General features: G+C 44.9%; 1 protein-coding gene across 4 annotated transcripts in view; it reads right to left on the minus strand.

Moving 5' to 3' along the window:
• Positions 1-18,195, minus strand: part of rasa3 (RAS p21 protein activator 3) — a 164,808-nt gene that overhangs the window by 44,951 nt on the left and 101,662 nt on the right. For all 4 annotated transcript variants that reach the window (XM_068034186.1, XM_068034187.1, XM_068034185.1 and 1 more), the window contains 2 exons: positions 11,198-11,292; positions 5,901-5,977 (listed from right to left, as the gene is read on the minus strand). In XM_068034186.1, coding sequence (XP_067890287.1) covers positions 5,901-5,977; positions 11,198-11,292 — 172 coding nt within the window. The remainder of the gene's footprint in view (positions 1-5,900; positions 5,978-11,197; positions 11,293-18,195) is intronic.

Here is an 18,195-nt window from a genome sequence, read left to right on the forward strand (position 1 = left end):
GTGCTGCACTGTCAGAGGGTCAGTACTGAGGGAGTGCTGCACTGTCGGAGGGTCAGTACCGAGACAGTGCCACACTGTCGGAGGGATCGTACTGAGGGAGCGCTGCACTGTCAGAGGGGCAGACATTCAGATGAAATGTTAAACTGAAGCCCCTCTGCCCTCTCAGGTGAAGGCCTGCATTTACAATTCCCAAAGCAGTTCACAGCCCATGCAGCACAAAGATACAAACTCTTATTTTCTGACCAATCTAATAAAATCATTTTGTAGATAAATATACTGAAACATGATTTATATATTCACAAATCACAGTGCCTGAAAATAATTTATAGACTCAAGCTCACAAGTACATCCAGGCTCCCAGTAATCTAATTGTGCTGCAGTGCATTTGGCATTTCTGAATTTATGTTTCTTCAGGCTACATGGGTTGTACATTTCTGTCCTCACTGCTGGGCAATAACCTAATTGAGCGATCACCCCGCTCATTATTGAAACCCCTCACTATTCATTCCATTAAGAGGCAAAGGCAAGATCACTCCACTCACTGGATTAATCTCTAACTATTAATGACACAGTGGCACAGTGGTTAGCACCGCAGCCTCACAGCTCCAGTGACCCGGCTTTGGTTCTGGGTACTGCCTGTGTGGAGTTTGCAAGTTCTCCCTGTGACTGTGTGGGTTTCCACCAGGTACTCCGGTTTCCTCCCACAGCCAAAGATTTGCAGGTTGATAGGTAAATTGGCCATTGTAAATTGCCCCTAGTGTAGGTAGGTGGTAGGAGAATGGTGGGGATGTGGTAGGGAATATGGGATTAATGTAGGATTAGTATAAATTGTTGGTTGGCACAGACTCGGTGGGCCGAAGGGCCTGTTTCAGTGTTGTATAAAAATAAAAAATATTTACCCCATGGTCTATCCAATCAGCTGGATGAATCCTGACGAGATGGATAACTATTCCAAGTTGGGAAGTTTAGTTCAACTCTAACATCTGGTCTCTGTAATGTCAGTTTCCCAACTCTGATCTCCCATCCTCTGGTAGGAAAACTGGTTTGGTGTGTGTTTGTTTGTTTCATGTGTTTAGGAGAGGCAGAGCAAGTAAAGAAAATTGGAATCTTGTTATTAACTATTTGTGGTTGATCTGACAACTTTCGAAAGAGCAAAAGAAAGAACCCACTCAAATTAACTGAAACAGAGAAGGAAATATTAACTTTTTCTATTCGTTCATGGGATGTGGGCATTGCTGGCTAGCCCAGCATTTATTGCCCATCCCTAATTGCCCTTGAGAAGGTGGTGGTGAGCTGCCTTCTTGAACTGCTGCAGTCCTTAGAATTGCAGAGTTCTAGTTCATAAATATTCAACACTACAGTTGATAGAATTAATATGTTCCTTCAGTAGTTCTAAGATGCAAATAGTATTGTGTTTGTGTGTGTGCCCAAGTGAGAGGATGTGTGTGTTTGTGGGTGCGCACATGCACGCGAGTGTGTGTGTGCGCGCGTGTGTGGCGTGCAAGAATATGTGTGTGCGTGTGTGCGGCGCGAAAGAGAGAGAGAGCAAGTGTGTGTGCGTGCATGCGAAAGAGGGTGTATGTGTGTGTGTATGAGAGTGTGTGTGTATGAGAGCGTGTATGTGTATGAGAGAGCATGTAGCTATGTGTGTGCACAATAGTGTGTGTATGTGTGTAGTGTGTGTGTGCACGCATCAGTCGATGTATGTGTGCGCGTGAGTGTGTGTGAATGAGTGTGGATATGTGTGTGACACAGACTGGGCTGGATTTTCCCTCCGGAGTGGGAAACAGAGGTCAGGATTGCCCCCCCCCCAGTGGGAAACAGTCACTCATTGAGATTTTCACGGGGGCACCCCCTTAATTGTCCTGGAGCCAGGTTCTCCGTCCAATTAAGTTGCCTGGAGGGCCAATCAGAGGCCTTCCAGCTTGAGAGGAGCAGCAGGTTGCAACGGAAGGTAAGAAAGAGAGAGAGGATGCTTCAAAATGGGGGCACCCTCTCTCCAGCTTTTTTAAATCTTAAATTAAAAAATAGATACAACAGCCAGGCCACCACCTTTGGGGGGGGCGGGGGGGGGAATCTCTGCAGGGTAGTCTGTGGCTGCTGTTGCACACAGGCAGGCAGGGAGGGCCTCTACGCCTGCTAGGAGGTTTGGCACCCCCCCCCCCCCCCCACCCAACCTGGCCGACCACCAGGTGCCTGCCTCCAGGTACCTAAACTGGCCCCCACCGGTGGGGGAACCTGGAGGCCGACTGGGAGATTCCAGTCAGCCTCCTTTAACTGGCCTCAATAGGCTCTTAATGAGCCTGATTGGCCACCCACCGCCTGAGGGCAGATAGCCCTGCAAAAAATGGCCCAGAAGCGGGGAAATGGCGCACTGGCCAGTGGGGCTATTTTTCAACCCCATCCGCCTCCAATCCCTGCCCAGCAGGAGCTGAAAATCCAGCCCAGTGTACGTGCATGACTACGTGAGCATGTACAGGGAAGACAGGGGATTGAGGGACTAGTGAGAAATGAATTCCTGATTCCATTGGCTGAGAAGACAGGCGGCTGTGCTGATTCAAACCGAGTTGTCAATCTGCGAGAAGAACATGATGTAGAGGGTCTACTGGCACAGTAACTCCATCGATCTGACACATGAATTCTGTTACAAGCCAGCTGAAGATAGACTTCATTTCATGCTGAACAAGGGCTCAAAATTGTGATTTAAAGCATGGAAGGATGTGGGGAATTGCCTATGAGGAAGCTGTTGTATAAATTGCAGTGTTCTTTCAGCAGGAGCCAAATAAACACTTCCTTCACAATAAAATGAGAGCTTCACGCAGCTTCTCTGAACAAGTTTCTACTTGTTCCATATGTTGCATGTTTTTAAACTCTTTGTCAGCACAGTATCCATTCCCTTTGGGGATACTGTCGGGGGCTTTACACAACTCAAATACTACCAGCGTTTTAGGCTGAGGAAAGGCTAATTTTTCCTTTCAAAGGGAGCCCTAAACAAAAAATGTGATGGTGCCTTTTATTTAGTATTAAACACTTGTGTTTGGCATTTTTAAAAAGGATGGGTTTTGTGCACTTTGGCATTCTGACAGCACATTATTCTTGCTGCCAGTCAGCAAACACAAAGTTCCCATGATGTTCAAGAAAGACAGACCTGCATTTCCATAGCACCTTTCATTATCTTAGGACATCCCAAAGCGCTTTACAACCAATCCAGTACTTCTGAAATGTAATCACTGCTGTAATTTAGGAAACTTGGTTCCATTCTTACCAATTAATTGCAGCCAAATAATCACTTGTAATGGCTACTCTTCCCACTCCCACACCATTATCTCTGGTGTCCCCCAAGGATCAATCTTTGGCACCCTCCTATTTCTCATGTACATGCTGCCTCTCATCTGAAAGGACAGCATCGGTTTCCACCTGTATGCTGACGACACCCAGCCCCTTCCCTGACACTTTCACCATCTCTAAATTATCAAACTTCTTATCTGACATCCAGTACTGAATGAGCAGAAATTTCCTCCAATTAAATATTGGGAAGTCACTGTCTTCAGTCCCTGCCACAAACTCCTTTCCCTCGCGACTGACTCCATCCCTCTTCCTGTTTACTGAGACTGAACCAGTCTGTTCGCACTTTGCTGTCATATTTGACCCCGAGATGAGCTTCCGAGCTCATACTAGCACTGTCACTAAGACCGCCTATTTTCACCTCGGTTTCATCGCTCAACTCCGCCCTGCCTCAGCTCATCCACTGCTGAAACCCTCATTCATGCCTTTGTAACTTCTAAACTTGACTATTCCAACGCACTCCTGGCCGGCCTCCCACATTCTACCCTCTGTAAACTAGAGGCCATCCAAAACTCTGCTGCCTCCGACAAAACTCAAACCAAGTCTCGTTCACCTATCACCCTTATGCTCGCTGACCTACGTTGGCACCCAGTTAAACAATGCCTCGATTTTAAAATTCTCATCCTTGTTTTCAAAGCCCTCCATGGCCTCACCCCTCCCTATCTCTGTAATCTTCCCCAGCCCCACAACCCTCAAATCCCTGCCTCCTCCAATTCTGGCTTCTTGATTTTAATCGCTCCACCACTGGCGGCCTTGCCTTCAGCTGTCTGGGCCCTGAGCTCTAGAATTCCCTCCCTAAACCTCTCCGTCCCTCCACCTCTCTCTCTTCTTTTAAAATGCTCCTGGGTCACCTCTCCTAATATCCCCTTTTGTTGTTTGGTGTCAAGTTTTGTTTCAATAACACTCCTGTGAAGCACCTTGGGACATTTTACTATGTTAAAGGCACTATTTTTTTTTAGGCACTGTATGAATACAAGTTATTGTTATTGTTGCAGCCAATTTCACACAGCAAGCTCCCACAAACAACAATGTGAAACTGTCCAGATAACCTGCTGTAGTGCTGTGGGTTGAGGGATAAATATTGTCCAGGATGCTGGGGAAAACTCCCCCACTCTTTGCAGTGCTGATTTGGGATCTTTTACAACCACCTGAGAGGGCAGACAGAGCTTTGGTTTAATGTTTCATCTGAAAGATGGTGGATTCTAATGGCACTGTTCAAAGAGCAGGGGAGCTTTCCCAGTGGCCTGACCAACATCTATCCTTCAAATAACACCAACAAAAACAGATTAACTAACCATTTACCTCATTGCTGCTTGTTGGATCTTGCTGTGTGCAAATTGACTGCTGCATTTTCCTGCAAGACTACAGGGACTGCACTTCAACCAGTAATTAATTGGCTGTTAGGAGGCTGAAATGTCCTGTCATAAAGGTTTTATATAAATGCAGGTTTGGTTATTCATCCTTCAGTTCTCTGCTCTTATCCCTTCCTCAGTGTTTCAAGATTGTTATCTCCCTCCTTGTTTCCAAAAACCTCTTAAAGACCTTTCCCTTCACCCATGCTATCACCCTCTCCCTAGACCCAATCTTGCCTATCTACCCACTACCCCAGTGCCCCCAGGTGCTCTATTCATTGTTCTGTGAAGATGTTTCTCTACACAGGAGCAGCTCTGGAAGTTACTTTTAAACTTGGAACAAATTAATTACAAGTCCATCCTAAATTTTGACCGAGTCTCCTCCTCTTTCTCTCCCCTCCTCCTCCTGCTCCCCCTCCAGCTCCAGCTCCTGCTCCCCCTGCCCCACAAGGGCCGATGCTCACCCCAAATCCCTCAGGCCACATTGCAAAATGTTAATTTTTCACACAAGTTCAATTCTCTCAAAGTTGAAAATTAATGTTCAATCCCTTTCTCCCACTCCCACTCTTCAATATTCCACCCAGTCTAATCCCACTCTCTCCCCTCACTCCCCACACCCTTTAATATCCCACCCAGTCTAATCCCACTCTCCCCCTCACTCCCTGCACCCTTCAATATCCCACCCAGTCTAATTCCACTCTCCCCCTCACTCCCTGCACCCTTCAATATCCCACTCAGTCTAATCCCACTCTCTCCCCTCACTCCCTGCACCCTTCAATATCCCACCCAGTCTAATCCCACTCTCCCCCTCACTCCCTGCACCCTTCAATATCCCACCCAGTCTAATCCCACTCTCTCCCCTCACTCTCCACACCCTTTAATATCCCACCCAGTCTAATCCCACTCTCTCCCCTCACTCCCCACACCCTTTAATATCCCACCCAGTCTAATTCCACTCCCCCCTCACTCCCCACATCCTTTAACAACCCACCCAGTCTGATCTCACTCCTCCCTCACTCCCCACACCCTTTAACAACGCACCCAGTCTAATCTCACTCCCCCCTTACTCCCCACACCCTTTAACAACCCACCCAGTCTAATCTCACTCCCCCCTTACTCCCCACACCCTTTAATATCCCACCCAGTCTAATCTCACTGGATGATTGATTACAGCACGAGGATACAGAATGTGACCGGTCTCACCGTGTGGCCAATTTATGGCAAATGGTCCCAACATCAGTGATGACTTCACTCAATCTCAGCTCCAGGTGAACTTTGCCCTGAAATAGTAATCATAATGTAGAGTTACACCATACATAGTTCACCTGCACCAAGCAAATACCGTGACTACTTGCAGAAATTCACTTTTAACAAAGAAAATATTTGGATTTATATACAGCACCTTTCAAATCCTCAGGAGTACTCAAAAACATTGCGGCAATGAATTAATTTTGCAATGCAGTCACAGTACTTATGTAGAGAAAGTTGGCAGTGGATTTGCTCAAAGTTAATCTATATTTGGGGCAGTTGATTCAGGAATCAATATTGGCCAGAATATGGGGGAGAATTCCCTGCTCTGCTGTGAAATAGTGCCATGTGGTCTTTCACATCCATCTGAGTGGGCAGACAAGGCCTGGGTTTAATGCTTCACTCAAAGACAGCACATCCAACATTGCAGCACTCCCTCAGTGCTGCCCCTCTGACAGTGCAGCACACCCTCAGTACTGACCCTCCGACAGTGCAGCACTCCCTCAGTACTGACCCTCCGACAGTGTAGCACTCCCTCAGTACTGACCCTCCGACAGTGCAGCACTACCTCAGTACTGACCCTCCGACAGTGCAGCACTCCCTCAGTACTGACCCTCTGACAGTGCAGCACTCCCTCAGTACTGCCCCGTGACAGTGGCGCACTCCCTCAGTACTGCTCTGAGTATGGTGATGCAATCGCTATGTTAGTGGACATGGAATCCAGAGAATGCGTGTTCAAATCCCACCCATGGAAGTTTAAAAATTTGAATCAGTTTTTAAATAAACATGACTAAAAAGTGGGCGTGAAGCTGTCAGATTGTCGTAAATGGAATATTGGGATTCACGACGAGAGGTTTTGATTCTAAATGTCAAGATGTAATCATGAGTTTATATAAAACCTTAGTAAGACCACAGTTGGACAGTGTTGTCAGTTATGTGCTCCACAGCATAGGAAAGATGTTGAGGGAATTGCGAGGGTACAGCGTGAATTCAGTTTGATGCTGCCCGATATGAGGACTTATTCATATGAAGATTTGAAAAATTTCTAGCCTATTTCAGTAGAGCAGAGGAGATAAACGGATGATTTGATAGAGGTGTTTAATGCTATGAAGGGATGGAACAGAGTTCGAATCATGGAATGGTTCCAGGACAGGAGGAGGCCATTTGGCCCGTCTTGTCCCTGCCAGCTCTCCGCAAGAACAACTCATCTTGCCCCGCTTCTCCACCTTTTACCTGTAGCCCTGCAAATTATTTTCACTTCAGATAATTAGTCAATCCTCTTTTGAAAGCCATGATTGAACCTACCTCCACCACGCTCCCAGGCAGTGCATTCCAGACCCTAACGTCGCGCTGTACAAAATATGTTTTTCCTCATGTCGCCGTTGCTTCTTTTGCCAATCACTTTAAATCGGAGACCTCTGGTTCTCGACCCTTCTGCCAGTAGGAACGGTTTCTCTCTATCTACTCTGTCCAGATCCCTCATGATTTTGAAAACCTCTGTCAAATCTATTCTTCTCTAGTGAAAAAGGCTCCAAATTTTTCAACTCTCGAATGACACACCGCATATTTCACACTTCCCCCCCCAAAAAACTACAGGATGATGACACGAAACATAATGGGGGGGAATTTTATGCTGGCGGCGTGGGGGGGGGTCTCGATGTCGGGAGAGACCGATGCCAAAATTCCCACGTCACCTCTTTTCCGGAGGGCCCGCAGAATTTAGTGCCATTCAGGCACTTAAGTGGATAGCGGTGGGTCTTCAATGGGATTTAGGACCCCTTTGTCAGAAGTCCCGCCGTTGCAGAGTTGCCAGCCAATCAGAATAGCTAGTGACTGAAGCAGAGACCATGTCAACATTTAAGAATAGGTTTGATTGGTGGTTGAGGGAAAGAGGGATAAATGGATGTGGGAGTAGGGCAGTTACATGGGATTAGGATACTGCTCGAATAAACACCAGCACAGGCTGGCTGGGCCATTCGTGAACTACACAAAAATGTCCCTTAAAATATTCAGACAATAGCATTTTCTTTCCTAATCGAAAGGGGCAACTTATCAAAGATATATGAAGTGAGAAAATTGAGGAGTAGCATAATACAAAGTAGGAAATAGAGAGAGAGAGAGAGAGAGAGATAGGGAGGAAAATATAAAAGATGCAGATGAAATGCAAACTGACTACATTCCAGAGACTTCTGAACATGCTTTGCACAATGACCATGCGTTCCCAAAGATCTCCAGCTTCGCATGACAGAGGGGAGGAAAACTATACACTTTGCAAGTTCTTTCAGCCCAAAACGAAACTGTTGTGACAATGAAAATGACCAGAAATTATTAAATGGTGAAAAATGGAGAGGGAGATTAATTCAGATGTTCAGATTTCATCTGTGGCATTTTTATGTTTGTTGAAAACAACCAAATATTGGAGCAAAAAAAATCTCTTCAAAATAACCACTGAAATATTTTGAGCTTTTTTTTTCTCCAAAGCATTAATTTTCTGTGGAAGGTAATTTCACCCACAGGCATTCATCTTACCTCCGTGTGACACACTGGCCAAGTGCCCAACCACAACTGGCAACCTGACACCTGGAGGAGGTCCAACTGTAAACACCTGCCAATGCTGAGGTTTAAATCCTGACTTGCCAGCCCATAGTGCAGGTTTCAGGCCCTGCATATGCCAGCTCACCTGAATGCTGTTGCCTGCAACTACACAATCTGATGACTGTCTTAAACTCACTCTACACTAGACACTGAAATTTGTGCTGTCTCTGCTACCACTGTTGTTTCAGATGATAGGGTGAGGTGAAGTAGGGTGGGGAGCACAAACAGTGGCCTGTTTCTGTGCTGTAAAATGTATGTAATTCTGTACAACCATACAGCAATACCAGGGGGTGCATTAATCAAAGCTCTGCTTCCAGTGCGGAGAATCTCTAGGTTGGAATGCCAATCAGAGAAAGGGATAATTTTGCAATCCATGCTCCATCCACTGAAACTTCATTTCAGGAACACAGTTTCATAAATTACTCCCATCGATGGCACGTTACATAGAAATAGGAAATATTGAATTGGAGAGACAGGAATGTAAAGCTATTTTTTTGTAAATCTGTGTTTATTGAAGTAGTGGATGTCCATGTTAATAAATAAACACATATCACTCTTAACATCCAGTGTCCTGGAAATTGAGCTGTGTGGTGCCCACTTTTCAGATGCTACAGGATCTATTAAAGCCCCAAAATGGCAGGCAGGAAGGACGCTGCACTTCCGGCCGAGACTGCACTGTATTTGATAAGGACAAACAAGAAGCGTCCTTTACCCACACCAGAAGCGGGTGTTAGGTGTTTTCTTATGCAAATAAGGAGTCTAACGCCTGCTTCAGATTCCCACTCCAACACTGGTTTTCTACGGGACAGTCAGTGCCAGCATGGGCCACACTCGAGGAAACCAACACTAGACATAGATGCAGGAAGTAAGTAACCTATCTGAGTGTGGAGCCAGGAACACGAGCAACATTCCTCCAGACCCCACATTAAAAGCCTCCATCACCTCACCCAAACCCCCATCCCATCTCCACCTCACTGAACCTACCCCTATAAAGCCGTGCAAATGCCCAAAGGCGGGTGCTCCCAAATTTCTCGGCCACAATCTTTTATTCATTCGTTTATAGGATGTGGGCGTCGCTGATAAGCCCAGCATTAATTGCCCATCCCTAATTGCCCTTGAGAAGGTGATGGTGAACCACATTCTTGAATACACTGAATGGCTCGCTAGGCTATTTCAGAGGGTATTTTATTTATTTTATTTTATTTACTTATTTTTAGAGATACAGCAGTGAAACAGGCCCTTCGGCCCACCGAGTCTGTGCTGACCATCAACCACCCATTTATACTAATCCTACACTAATCCCATATTCCTACCACATCCCCACCTTCTCTATATTCCCCTACCACCTACCTATACTAGGGGCAATTTATAATGGCCAATTTACCTATCAACCTGCAAGTCTTTGGCTGTGGGAGGAAACCGGAGGATCTGGCGGAAACCCACATGGTCACAGGGAGAACTTGCAAACTCCACACAGGCAGTACCCAGAATTGAACCCGGGTCGCTGGAGCTGTGAGGCTGCAGTGCTAACCACTGCGCCACGTAGCTAAGAGTCAACCACATTGATGTAGGTGGGGAGTCACATATACACCCAGACCAGGTAAGGACGGCAGATTTCCTTCCCAAAAGGACATTATTGCCAGATGGGTTTTTACAAGAGCCTGGTAGTTTCATGGTCACCATTACTGAGACTAGCTTTTTATACCAGATTTATTTAATTAACTAAATTTACATTCCCCAGCTGCCCTGGCGGGATTTGAACTCGTCTCCGCATCATTAAACCAGGCCTCTGGATTACTAGTCCAGTAACATAACCACTATGTCCTTAATTGAGCACTTTCCAGTCAGACCATCAAATGTGAAGATTTTTCCTACACTGTTTCTAACTGTAAAACATGCAAAGATTTATTCACTTGAAGAGATGACGTATGTTAGGACAGCAAGTTTATTTATGTACCTGCATTGGGTGAGGAAAACACTATTTATTTTCCAGAAACCAACAAGAAAGCATGTTCTTCACTGCTTAAGCTGATCCTTTACGGGTTTCTTTCCAAAGACTCTCAGCGAGGATGTAACTCCTCCCCTACCAGCACACTGAAAATATAGTCAGCTGTTTATCTCTCTAATTGAGAGTTGTAGTGTTTCAGATTTGTTTTACAGTTTTAGATGTTGCTCTGTGAGTCATACTCTTGTCTCTGAGACCAGAAGATTGTGGGTTCAAGCCCCACTCCAGAGACTTGAGTATAAGATTCAGACTGACTCTCCAATGCAGGACTGAGGTACTGCTGCACTGTCAGAGGTGCTGTCTTTTAGATGAGACCTTAAACTGAGGCCCAGTCTGCCCTCTCAGGTGGACAGAAAAGATCCCATGGCACTATTTCGAGGAAGAGCAGGGGATTTTCCTCAGTGTCCTGGACCAATATATATCCTTCAATCAACAACATTAAAAGTAGACTATCTGGTCATTATCACATTGCTGTTTGTGGGAGCTTGCTGTGCACAAATTGGCTGTCGGGTTTCCAATGTTACAACATGGACTATGCTTCAAAAAGTATTTCATTGGCTGTAAAATGCTTTGAGACACAGAGGTTGTGAAAGATGCTATAGAAATGCAAGGCTTTCTATTTCTCTCACATTGGTTACACAACTGAACTCACCTGAACTTCCGAATCAGCATCCACTGGCTGAAGTGGGAACCAGGTATCTCGATTATGATATTTCTGAAGTTCCTCTTTCTTGATGGCAACTTTGCCTGTAAAGAGACGGCAGAAAAATGTTTATACTTATGGCTTCCCCTTCTCAACAGTACTCCACCAGTGCACGCACTGAATTCCGTTGTTTTGTCCAATAACTACCCAGAATAGTAATAAAAGCAGAACATGTTGGAAATGCTCAGCAGGTCTGGCAGCATCCGTGCAGATAGATATAGATTTAACATTTCAGGTCGATGACCTTTCATCAGAACCCAGTCTTCTCTGTTTCTCTCTCCACAGATGCTGCCAGACCTGCTAACTATTACCAGCATTTTCTGTTTTTATTTCAGATTTCCAGTCTGGTCTCCATTTACTTTGGTTAGAACACACTTGGAATACTGTGTGCAATTCTGGTCTCCATGTTACAAAAAGATATCGAGCTACTGGAGAAAGTGCAAAAAAGGATGATACCAAAGCTCAGAGGTTAAAACGATCGGGAAAGATTGAGCAGGCTGGGGCTCTTTTCTTTAGAAATTATAAGGCTGAGGGGGTGACCTGATAGAGCTCTTTAAGATTATAAAAGAGTTTGATGGGGTAGATGCAGAGAATATGTTTCCACTTTTGGGACAGTCCAAAACTACAGGCCATCAATATAAGACAATCACTAATAAATCCAAGAGGGAATTCAGGAGAAAATTCTTTACCCAGAGAGTGGTGAGAATGTGGAACTCACTACCACAGGGAGTGGTTGAGGTGAATAGCAGAGATGTATTTAAGGGGAAGCTGGATAAACACATAAGGGAGAAAGGAAAAGAAAGAAATGCTGATAGGGTGCGATGAAGAGGGGGTGGGAGGAGGCTCGTGTGGAACATAAACACCTGCATAGACCAGATGGACCGAATGGCCTGTTTCTCTGCTGTAAATACTTTATAACTTTGTCATTTCCTCAGGCCACCATCACGTGCAAATGCTGCTTGTTTCCAAGTTCATGTTTGCTGCTCTCAGTTAAGATGTGTCACAATCTTTTAGCAAAGGTGCAAACATAACACTGCTGGAATTAGCGATTTGTAGAATTCCTTTCACAGAAACACTTTTACAATCCATTTGTGACAATCCCCACTCAAACAAAGGAACAGAGAAACATACAGGTCCAACCAGAAACATCTCACCCCATCCGGCAGCTCTCTGGTGGTGAACTGTTTCTGACTAACAGAATGAACCACACCTGTTGTTTATCGGGTGTCTCATTTGATAATTAAGGACAGCATTGGACTTATACTTCTGGAATTTCCTCACTCTTTTTCACTTTAGATTTTTCTTTGGTTTCCATGTCACAGACTGATCTCACAGTAGGGTCCTCACTCTCAATACAGAGCTTCTTCATCTCCAATTTTAATCGTTCTACCATTAAGACCGTACCTTCTGCGGCCTCGGCCCTGAGTTCTGGAATTCCCTCCCCAAACACTCCTTCTTCTACCCTTCTGTCCTACTTTAAGACCTTAAAAGTTATCTCTTTGACAAAACTTTTGGTCACCTGTCCTACAATCCATTTATGGGGCTCAGTGTCAAATTTATTATTGCTCCTGTGAGTTGCCCTGGGAGACTGACTACATTAAAGGTGCTACATAAATGAAAGTTGTTATTGTCGTATGCCTGAAAGAGTGTGGAGATCAAATAGAAGGCTTCATCAGCTTACTTCAACTATTGGTTTGATCCTTGGTTTTGTTGGAAAGAAGCTCAATACTTAGCACAATGGTATTTCACAAATTCTCAGCAGTAAAAAAACATATGGATAACAGCAGAAATACCACATACATTTTTACAATTGTTAAGACCAGCTAGCATTTTAAGTGGTAAATAAAATGAGAGGCTTGATCTAAACCATGAAACAAGCAGCATTCTTACATAGTGATTATCTCCTTTCACCATCCATGGAAACTAACAACAATATTCACAATGCTTTTCTGACTTAGTTTCAGGGTAGACACAGTATTCTCCGTGCTCCTCATACACTCCTGTGCATCCATCAGTCTTTGGCATTTGGATGTCATCTTCCACCAAATCTATCCATAACAGCACACACCAGGATTGCTAACAAGAACTGCTCAATCCAGTGTTACATCAATGAATGTTTCTGCATTCATGTCAAGCGTCAACATTCATTTCAGTTTGACAAAACAGGATCTGGCTAAAGTGGACTGGGAGCAGCTACTTGTAGGAAAGTCTACATCAGGCCAGTGGGAGTCATTCAAAGAGGAAATAGTGAGGGTTCAGAGCCAACATGTACCCGTTAAGGTGAAGGGCAGGACCATCAAGTCCAGGGAACCCTGGATGTGAAGGGATATAGTGTTTTGGATCAGGAAAAAAAAAGGAGGCTTATGGCAGATTTGGAGCACTGAAAACAGCGGAGGCATTAGAGGAGTAAAGAAAGTGTAGGGGGGTACTTAAGAAAGTAATTAGGAGAGCTAAGAGGGGACATGAGAAAACATTAGCGGTCAATATAAAAGAAAATCCTAAGGCGTTTTATAAGTATATTAAGGGCAAGAGGATAACCAGGGAAAGAGTAGGGCCCATTAGGGACCAAAGTGGCAATCTGTGTGTGGAGCCGGAGGACATAGGTGAGGTTTTAAATGATTACTTTTCATCTGTGTCCACGATGGAGAACGACGATGTAGGTGTAGAGATCAGGGAGGGAGATTGCGATATACTTGAACATAATAACATTGAAAGGGAGGAAGTAATAAGATGTTTTAGCGGGCTTAACAGTGGATAAATCCCCAGGCCCAGATGAGATGTATCCCAGGCTGTTATGTGAGGCAAGGGAGGTGATAGCAGGGGCTCTGACACAAATTTTCAGATCCTCTCTGGCCACAGGAGAGGTACCAGAGGACTGGAGGACAGTGAATATGGTACGATTATTCAAGAAGGGTAGCAGGGATAGATCAGGTAATTACAGGCCGGTGAATCTAACATCAGTGGTGGGGAAACTATTGGAAAAAATTCTGAGGGACAGGATTAATCTCCACTTGGAGAGGCAGGGATTAATCAGGGATAGTCAGCATGGCTTTGTCAGGAGGAGATGGTGTCTAACTAACTTGATTGAATTTTTCGAGGAGGTGACTAGATGTGTAGATGAGGGCAAAGCAGTTGATGTAGTCTACATGGATTTCAGTAAGGCTTTTGATAAGGTCCTGCATGGGAGATTGGTTAAGAAGGTAAGAGCCCATGAGATCCAGGGCAATTTGGCAAATTGAATCCAAAACTGGCTTAGTGGCAGGAAGTAGAGGGTAATGGTCGAGGTAAAATAAAAGCAAAATACTGCGGATGCTGGAAATCTGAAATAAAAACAAGAAATGCTGGAACCACTCAGCAGGTCTGGCAGCATCTGTGGAAAGAGAGCAGAGGAACTGCCGAAGAAGGGTCACTGACCCGAAACGTTAACTCTGCTTCTCTTTCCACAGGTAATGGTCGAGGGTTGTTTCTGCGAGTGGAAGCCTGTGACCAGGGGTGTACCACAGGGATCGGTGCTGGGACCCTTGCTGTTTGTAGTGTACATTAATGATTTAGATGTGAATAAAGAAGGTATGATAAGTAAGTTCGCAGATGACACGAAAATTGGTGGTATTGCAAATAGTGAGGAGGAAATCCTTAGATTACAGGAAGATATAGATGGGCTGGTGAGATGGGCGGAGCAGTGGCAAATGGGATTTAATCCTGAGAAGTGTGAGGTGATGTATTTTGGGAGGACTAACAAGGAAAGGGAACATATAATGGACGGTAGGACACTAGGAAGTACAGAGGGTCAGAGGGACCTTGGTGTACTTGTCCATAGATCACTGAAGGCAGCAGCACAGGTAGATAAGCTGGTTAGGAAGGCATAAGGGATACTTGCCTTTATTAGCTGAGGCATAGAATATAAGAGCAGGGAGGTTATGATGGAGCTGTATAAAACACTACTTAGGCCACAGCTGGAGTACTGTGTACAGTTCTGGGCACCACACTATATGAAGGATGTGATTGCACTGGAGAGGGTGCAGAGGAGATTCACCAGGATGTTGCCTGGGCTGCAGCATTTCAGCTATGAAGAGAGACTGAAAAGGCGAGGGTTGTTTTCCTTAGAGCAGAGAAGGCTGAGGGGGGACATGATTGAGGTATACAAAATTATGAGGGGCATTGATAGGTTAGATAGGAAGAAACGTTTTCCCTTAGCGGAGGGGTCAATAACCAAGGGCATAGATTTAAGGTAAGGGGCAGGAGGTTTAGAGGGGATTTGAGGAAAGGTTTTTTCACCCAGAGGGTGGTTGTAATCTGGAATATACTGCCTGAAGTGGTGGTAGAGGCAGGAACCCTCACAACATTTAAGAAATATTTAGATGAGCACTTGAAACGCCATAGCATACAAGGCTATGGGCCAAATGCTGGAAAATGGGATTAGAATTGTTAGGTGCTTGATGGCAGGCATAGACATGATGGGCCGAAGGGCCTGTTTCTGTGCTGTATAACTCTATGACTTATTCCTCAACCAACATCATTAAGTTACACTGCTCATTTGCCACAATGCTGTTTGTGGGATCTTGCTGTGTGCAAATTGGCTGCCGCATTTCCTACATCACAACAGCAACAACACTTCAAATGCGCTTCAGGACTTTTTTTATTCTTTCACGGATGTGGGCATCGCTGGCAAGGCCAGCACTTATTGCCCATCCCTAATTGCCCTTGAGAAGGTGGTGGTGAGCTGCCTTCTTTTGAACCACTGCAGTCCATGTAGTGTAGGTACACCCAAAGTGCTCTTAGGGAGGGAGTTCCAGGTTTTGACCCAGTGACAGTGGAGGAATGGTGGTTGAGTTCCACGTCAGGATGGTGTGTGGCCTGGAGGAGAACTTGCAGGTGGTGGTGTTCCCATGCATCTACTGTCCTTGTTCTTCTCGGTGGTCGAGGTTGCAGGTATGGAAGGTGCTGTCGAAGGAGCCTTGGTGCGTTGCTGTAGTGCATCTTGTAGATGGTACACACTGCTGTCACTGTGCATCGGTGGTGGAGGGAGTGAATGTTTGTGGATGGGGTGCCAATAAAGCGGGCTACTTTGTCCTGGATGGTGTCAAGCTTCTTGAGTGTTGTTGGAGCTGCACCCATCCAGGCAAGTGGAGAGTATTCCATCACACTCTTGACATGTCTTGTAGATGGTGGACAGGCTTTGGGGAGTCAAGAGGTGAGTTACTCACTGCAGAATCCCCAGCCTCTGACCTGCTCTTGTAGCCACAGCATTTATGTGGTTGGTCTAGTTCAGTTTCTGGTCAATGGGTAACCCCCAGGATGTTGATAGTGGGGGATTTAGCGATGGAAATGCCACGGAATGTCATGGGGAAATGGTTAGATTCTTTTTTGTTGGAGATGGTCATTGCCTGGCAATTGTGTGGCGCGAATGTTACTTGCCACTTATCAGCCCAAGCCTGGATGTTGTCCAGGTCTTGCTGCATATGGATATAGACTGCTTCAGAATCTGAGGATTCACGAATGGTGCTGAACATTGTGCAATCATCAACAAACATCCCCACTTCTGACCTTATGATTGAAGGAAGGTCAGTGATGAAGCAGTTGAAGATGGTTGGGCCCAGGACACTACCCTGCAGTGATGTCCTGCGACTGAGATGATTGACCTCCAACAATCACAACCATCTTCCTTTGTGCTGGGTATGACTCCAGCCAGTGGAGAGATTTCCCCATTATTCCCATTGACTCCAGTTTTGCTAGAGCTCCTTGATGCCACACTCGGTCAAATGCTGCCTTGATGTCCAGGGCAGTCACTCTTATCTCACTTCTTGAGTTCAGCTCTTTTGTCCATATTTCGACCAAGGCTGTAATGAGGTCAGGAGCTGAGGGGCCCTGGCGGAACCCAAACTGAATGTCAGTGAACAGGTTATTGCTGAGCAAGTGCAGCTTGATAGCACTGTCAATGACTCCTTCCATCTCTTTGGTGATCATCAAGAGTAGACTGATGGGGCGGTAATCCTGAAGTTGTGAAAGTCACTACATAAATGCAAGTCTTTCTTTCTGAAAAAGTGGAAGATCTGTGCTGTGATCTTTAAGACAAGAGTTTAGTTCCTTCAAAAAAAAAGGGTTGATTCCCTTACTCTCACTCATGTTCCCCTTTCATCAGTGAATTTATCCAAGGGTCTCAAAGGGTTAAGTGCCATGTTGCAGCTTGGAGTTCATGAGCTTCTATAATACAATTACTCTTTATGAGTCTTAAAGCAATGAATAACCTAATATTGAGTCACCTTGTGTGAATAAATAAACGTCAGTATAACCATTACATACCCTTTTATCGAGCTTGAATTCAAGCCTTCAATGAGCAGCTTCTGAATAACACATCTGGTGAAGTCCTACTTACTTACTCTCCCAACATGGAACAAGTCTCTTCCTCTAGCCCCATCCTGTCTGTTTTGTAATGGGAAGATGAGTCAAATAGTCTTTCAAATTTCTCAGTAAGTGCAACAACTCAAGTCCTTTTAGCTTGTTCACCATTGTTAGTTCACAAAAGGGAAACAGTTTTGGTCATTGCAATCTGTTTAAAATTACAAATACATTAAAAATGTCTTGATGTGTTGAAGCTGTAATTGTACTTAAGCTTTTTAAAATAAATACAATTAAGTAAATACCTCAAGATAAAACTGAGGTCCCGTTTTCCCTCTCAGGTAGATGTAAAAGATCCCGTGGCCACTATTTCAAGGAAGAGCAGCGGAGTTCTCCCCTGTGTCCTGGACAATATTTATCCCTCAACCAACATCACTAAAAACAGATTATCTGGTCATTATTATATTGTTGTTTGTGGGATCTTGCTTTGTGCAAATTGGCTGCCACATTTTCAACATAACAACAGTGACCACACTTGAAAAAGTATTTCTTTGGCTGTAAAGCATTTTGGGACATCCTGGAGTCATGAAAGGTGCTATATAAATGCAAGT

Source organism: Heterodontus francisci, chromosome 6 (genome assembly GCF_036365525.1).
Source record: "Heterodontus francisci isolate sHetFra1 chromosome 6, sHetFra1.hap1, whole genome shotgun sequence".
NCBI classification, from domain to species: Eukaryota; Metazoa; Chordata; class Chondrichthyes; order Heterodontiformes; family Heterodontidae; genus Heterodontus; species Heterodontus francisci.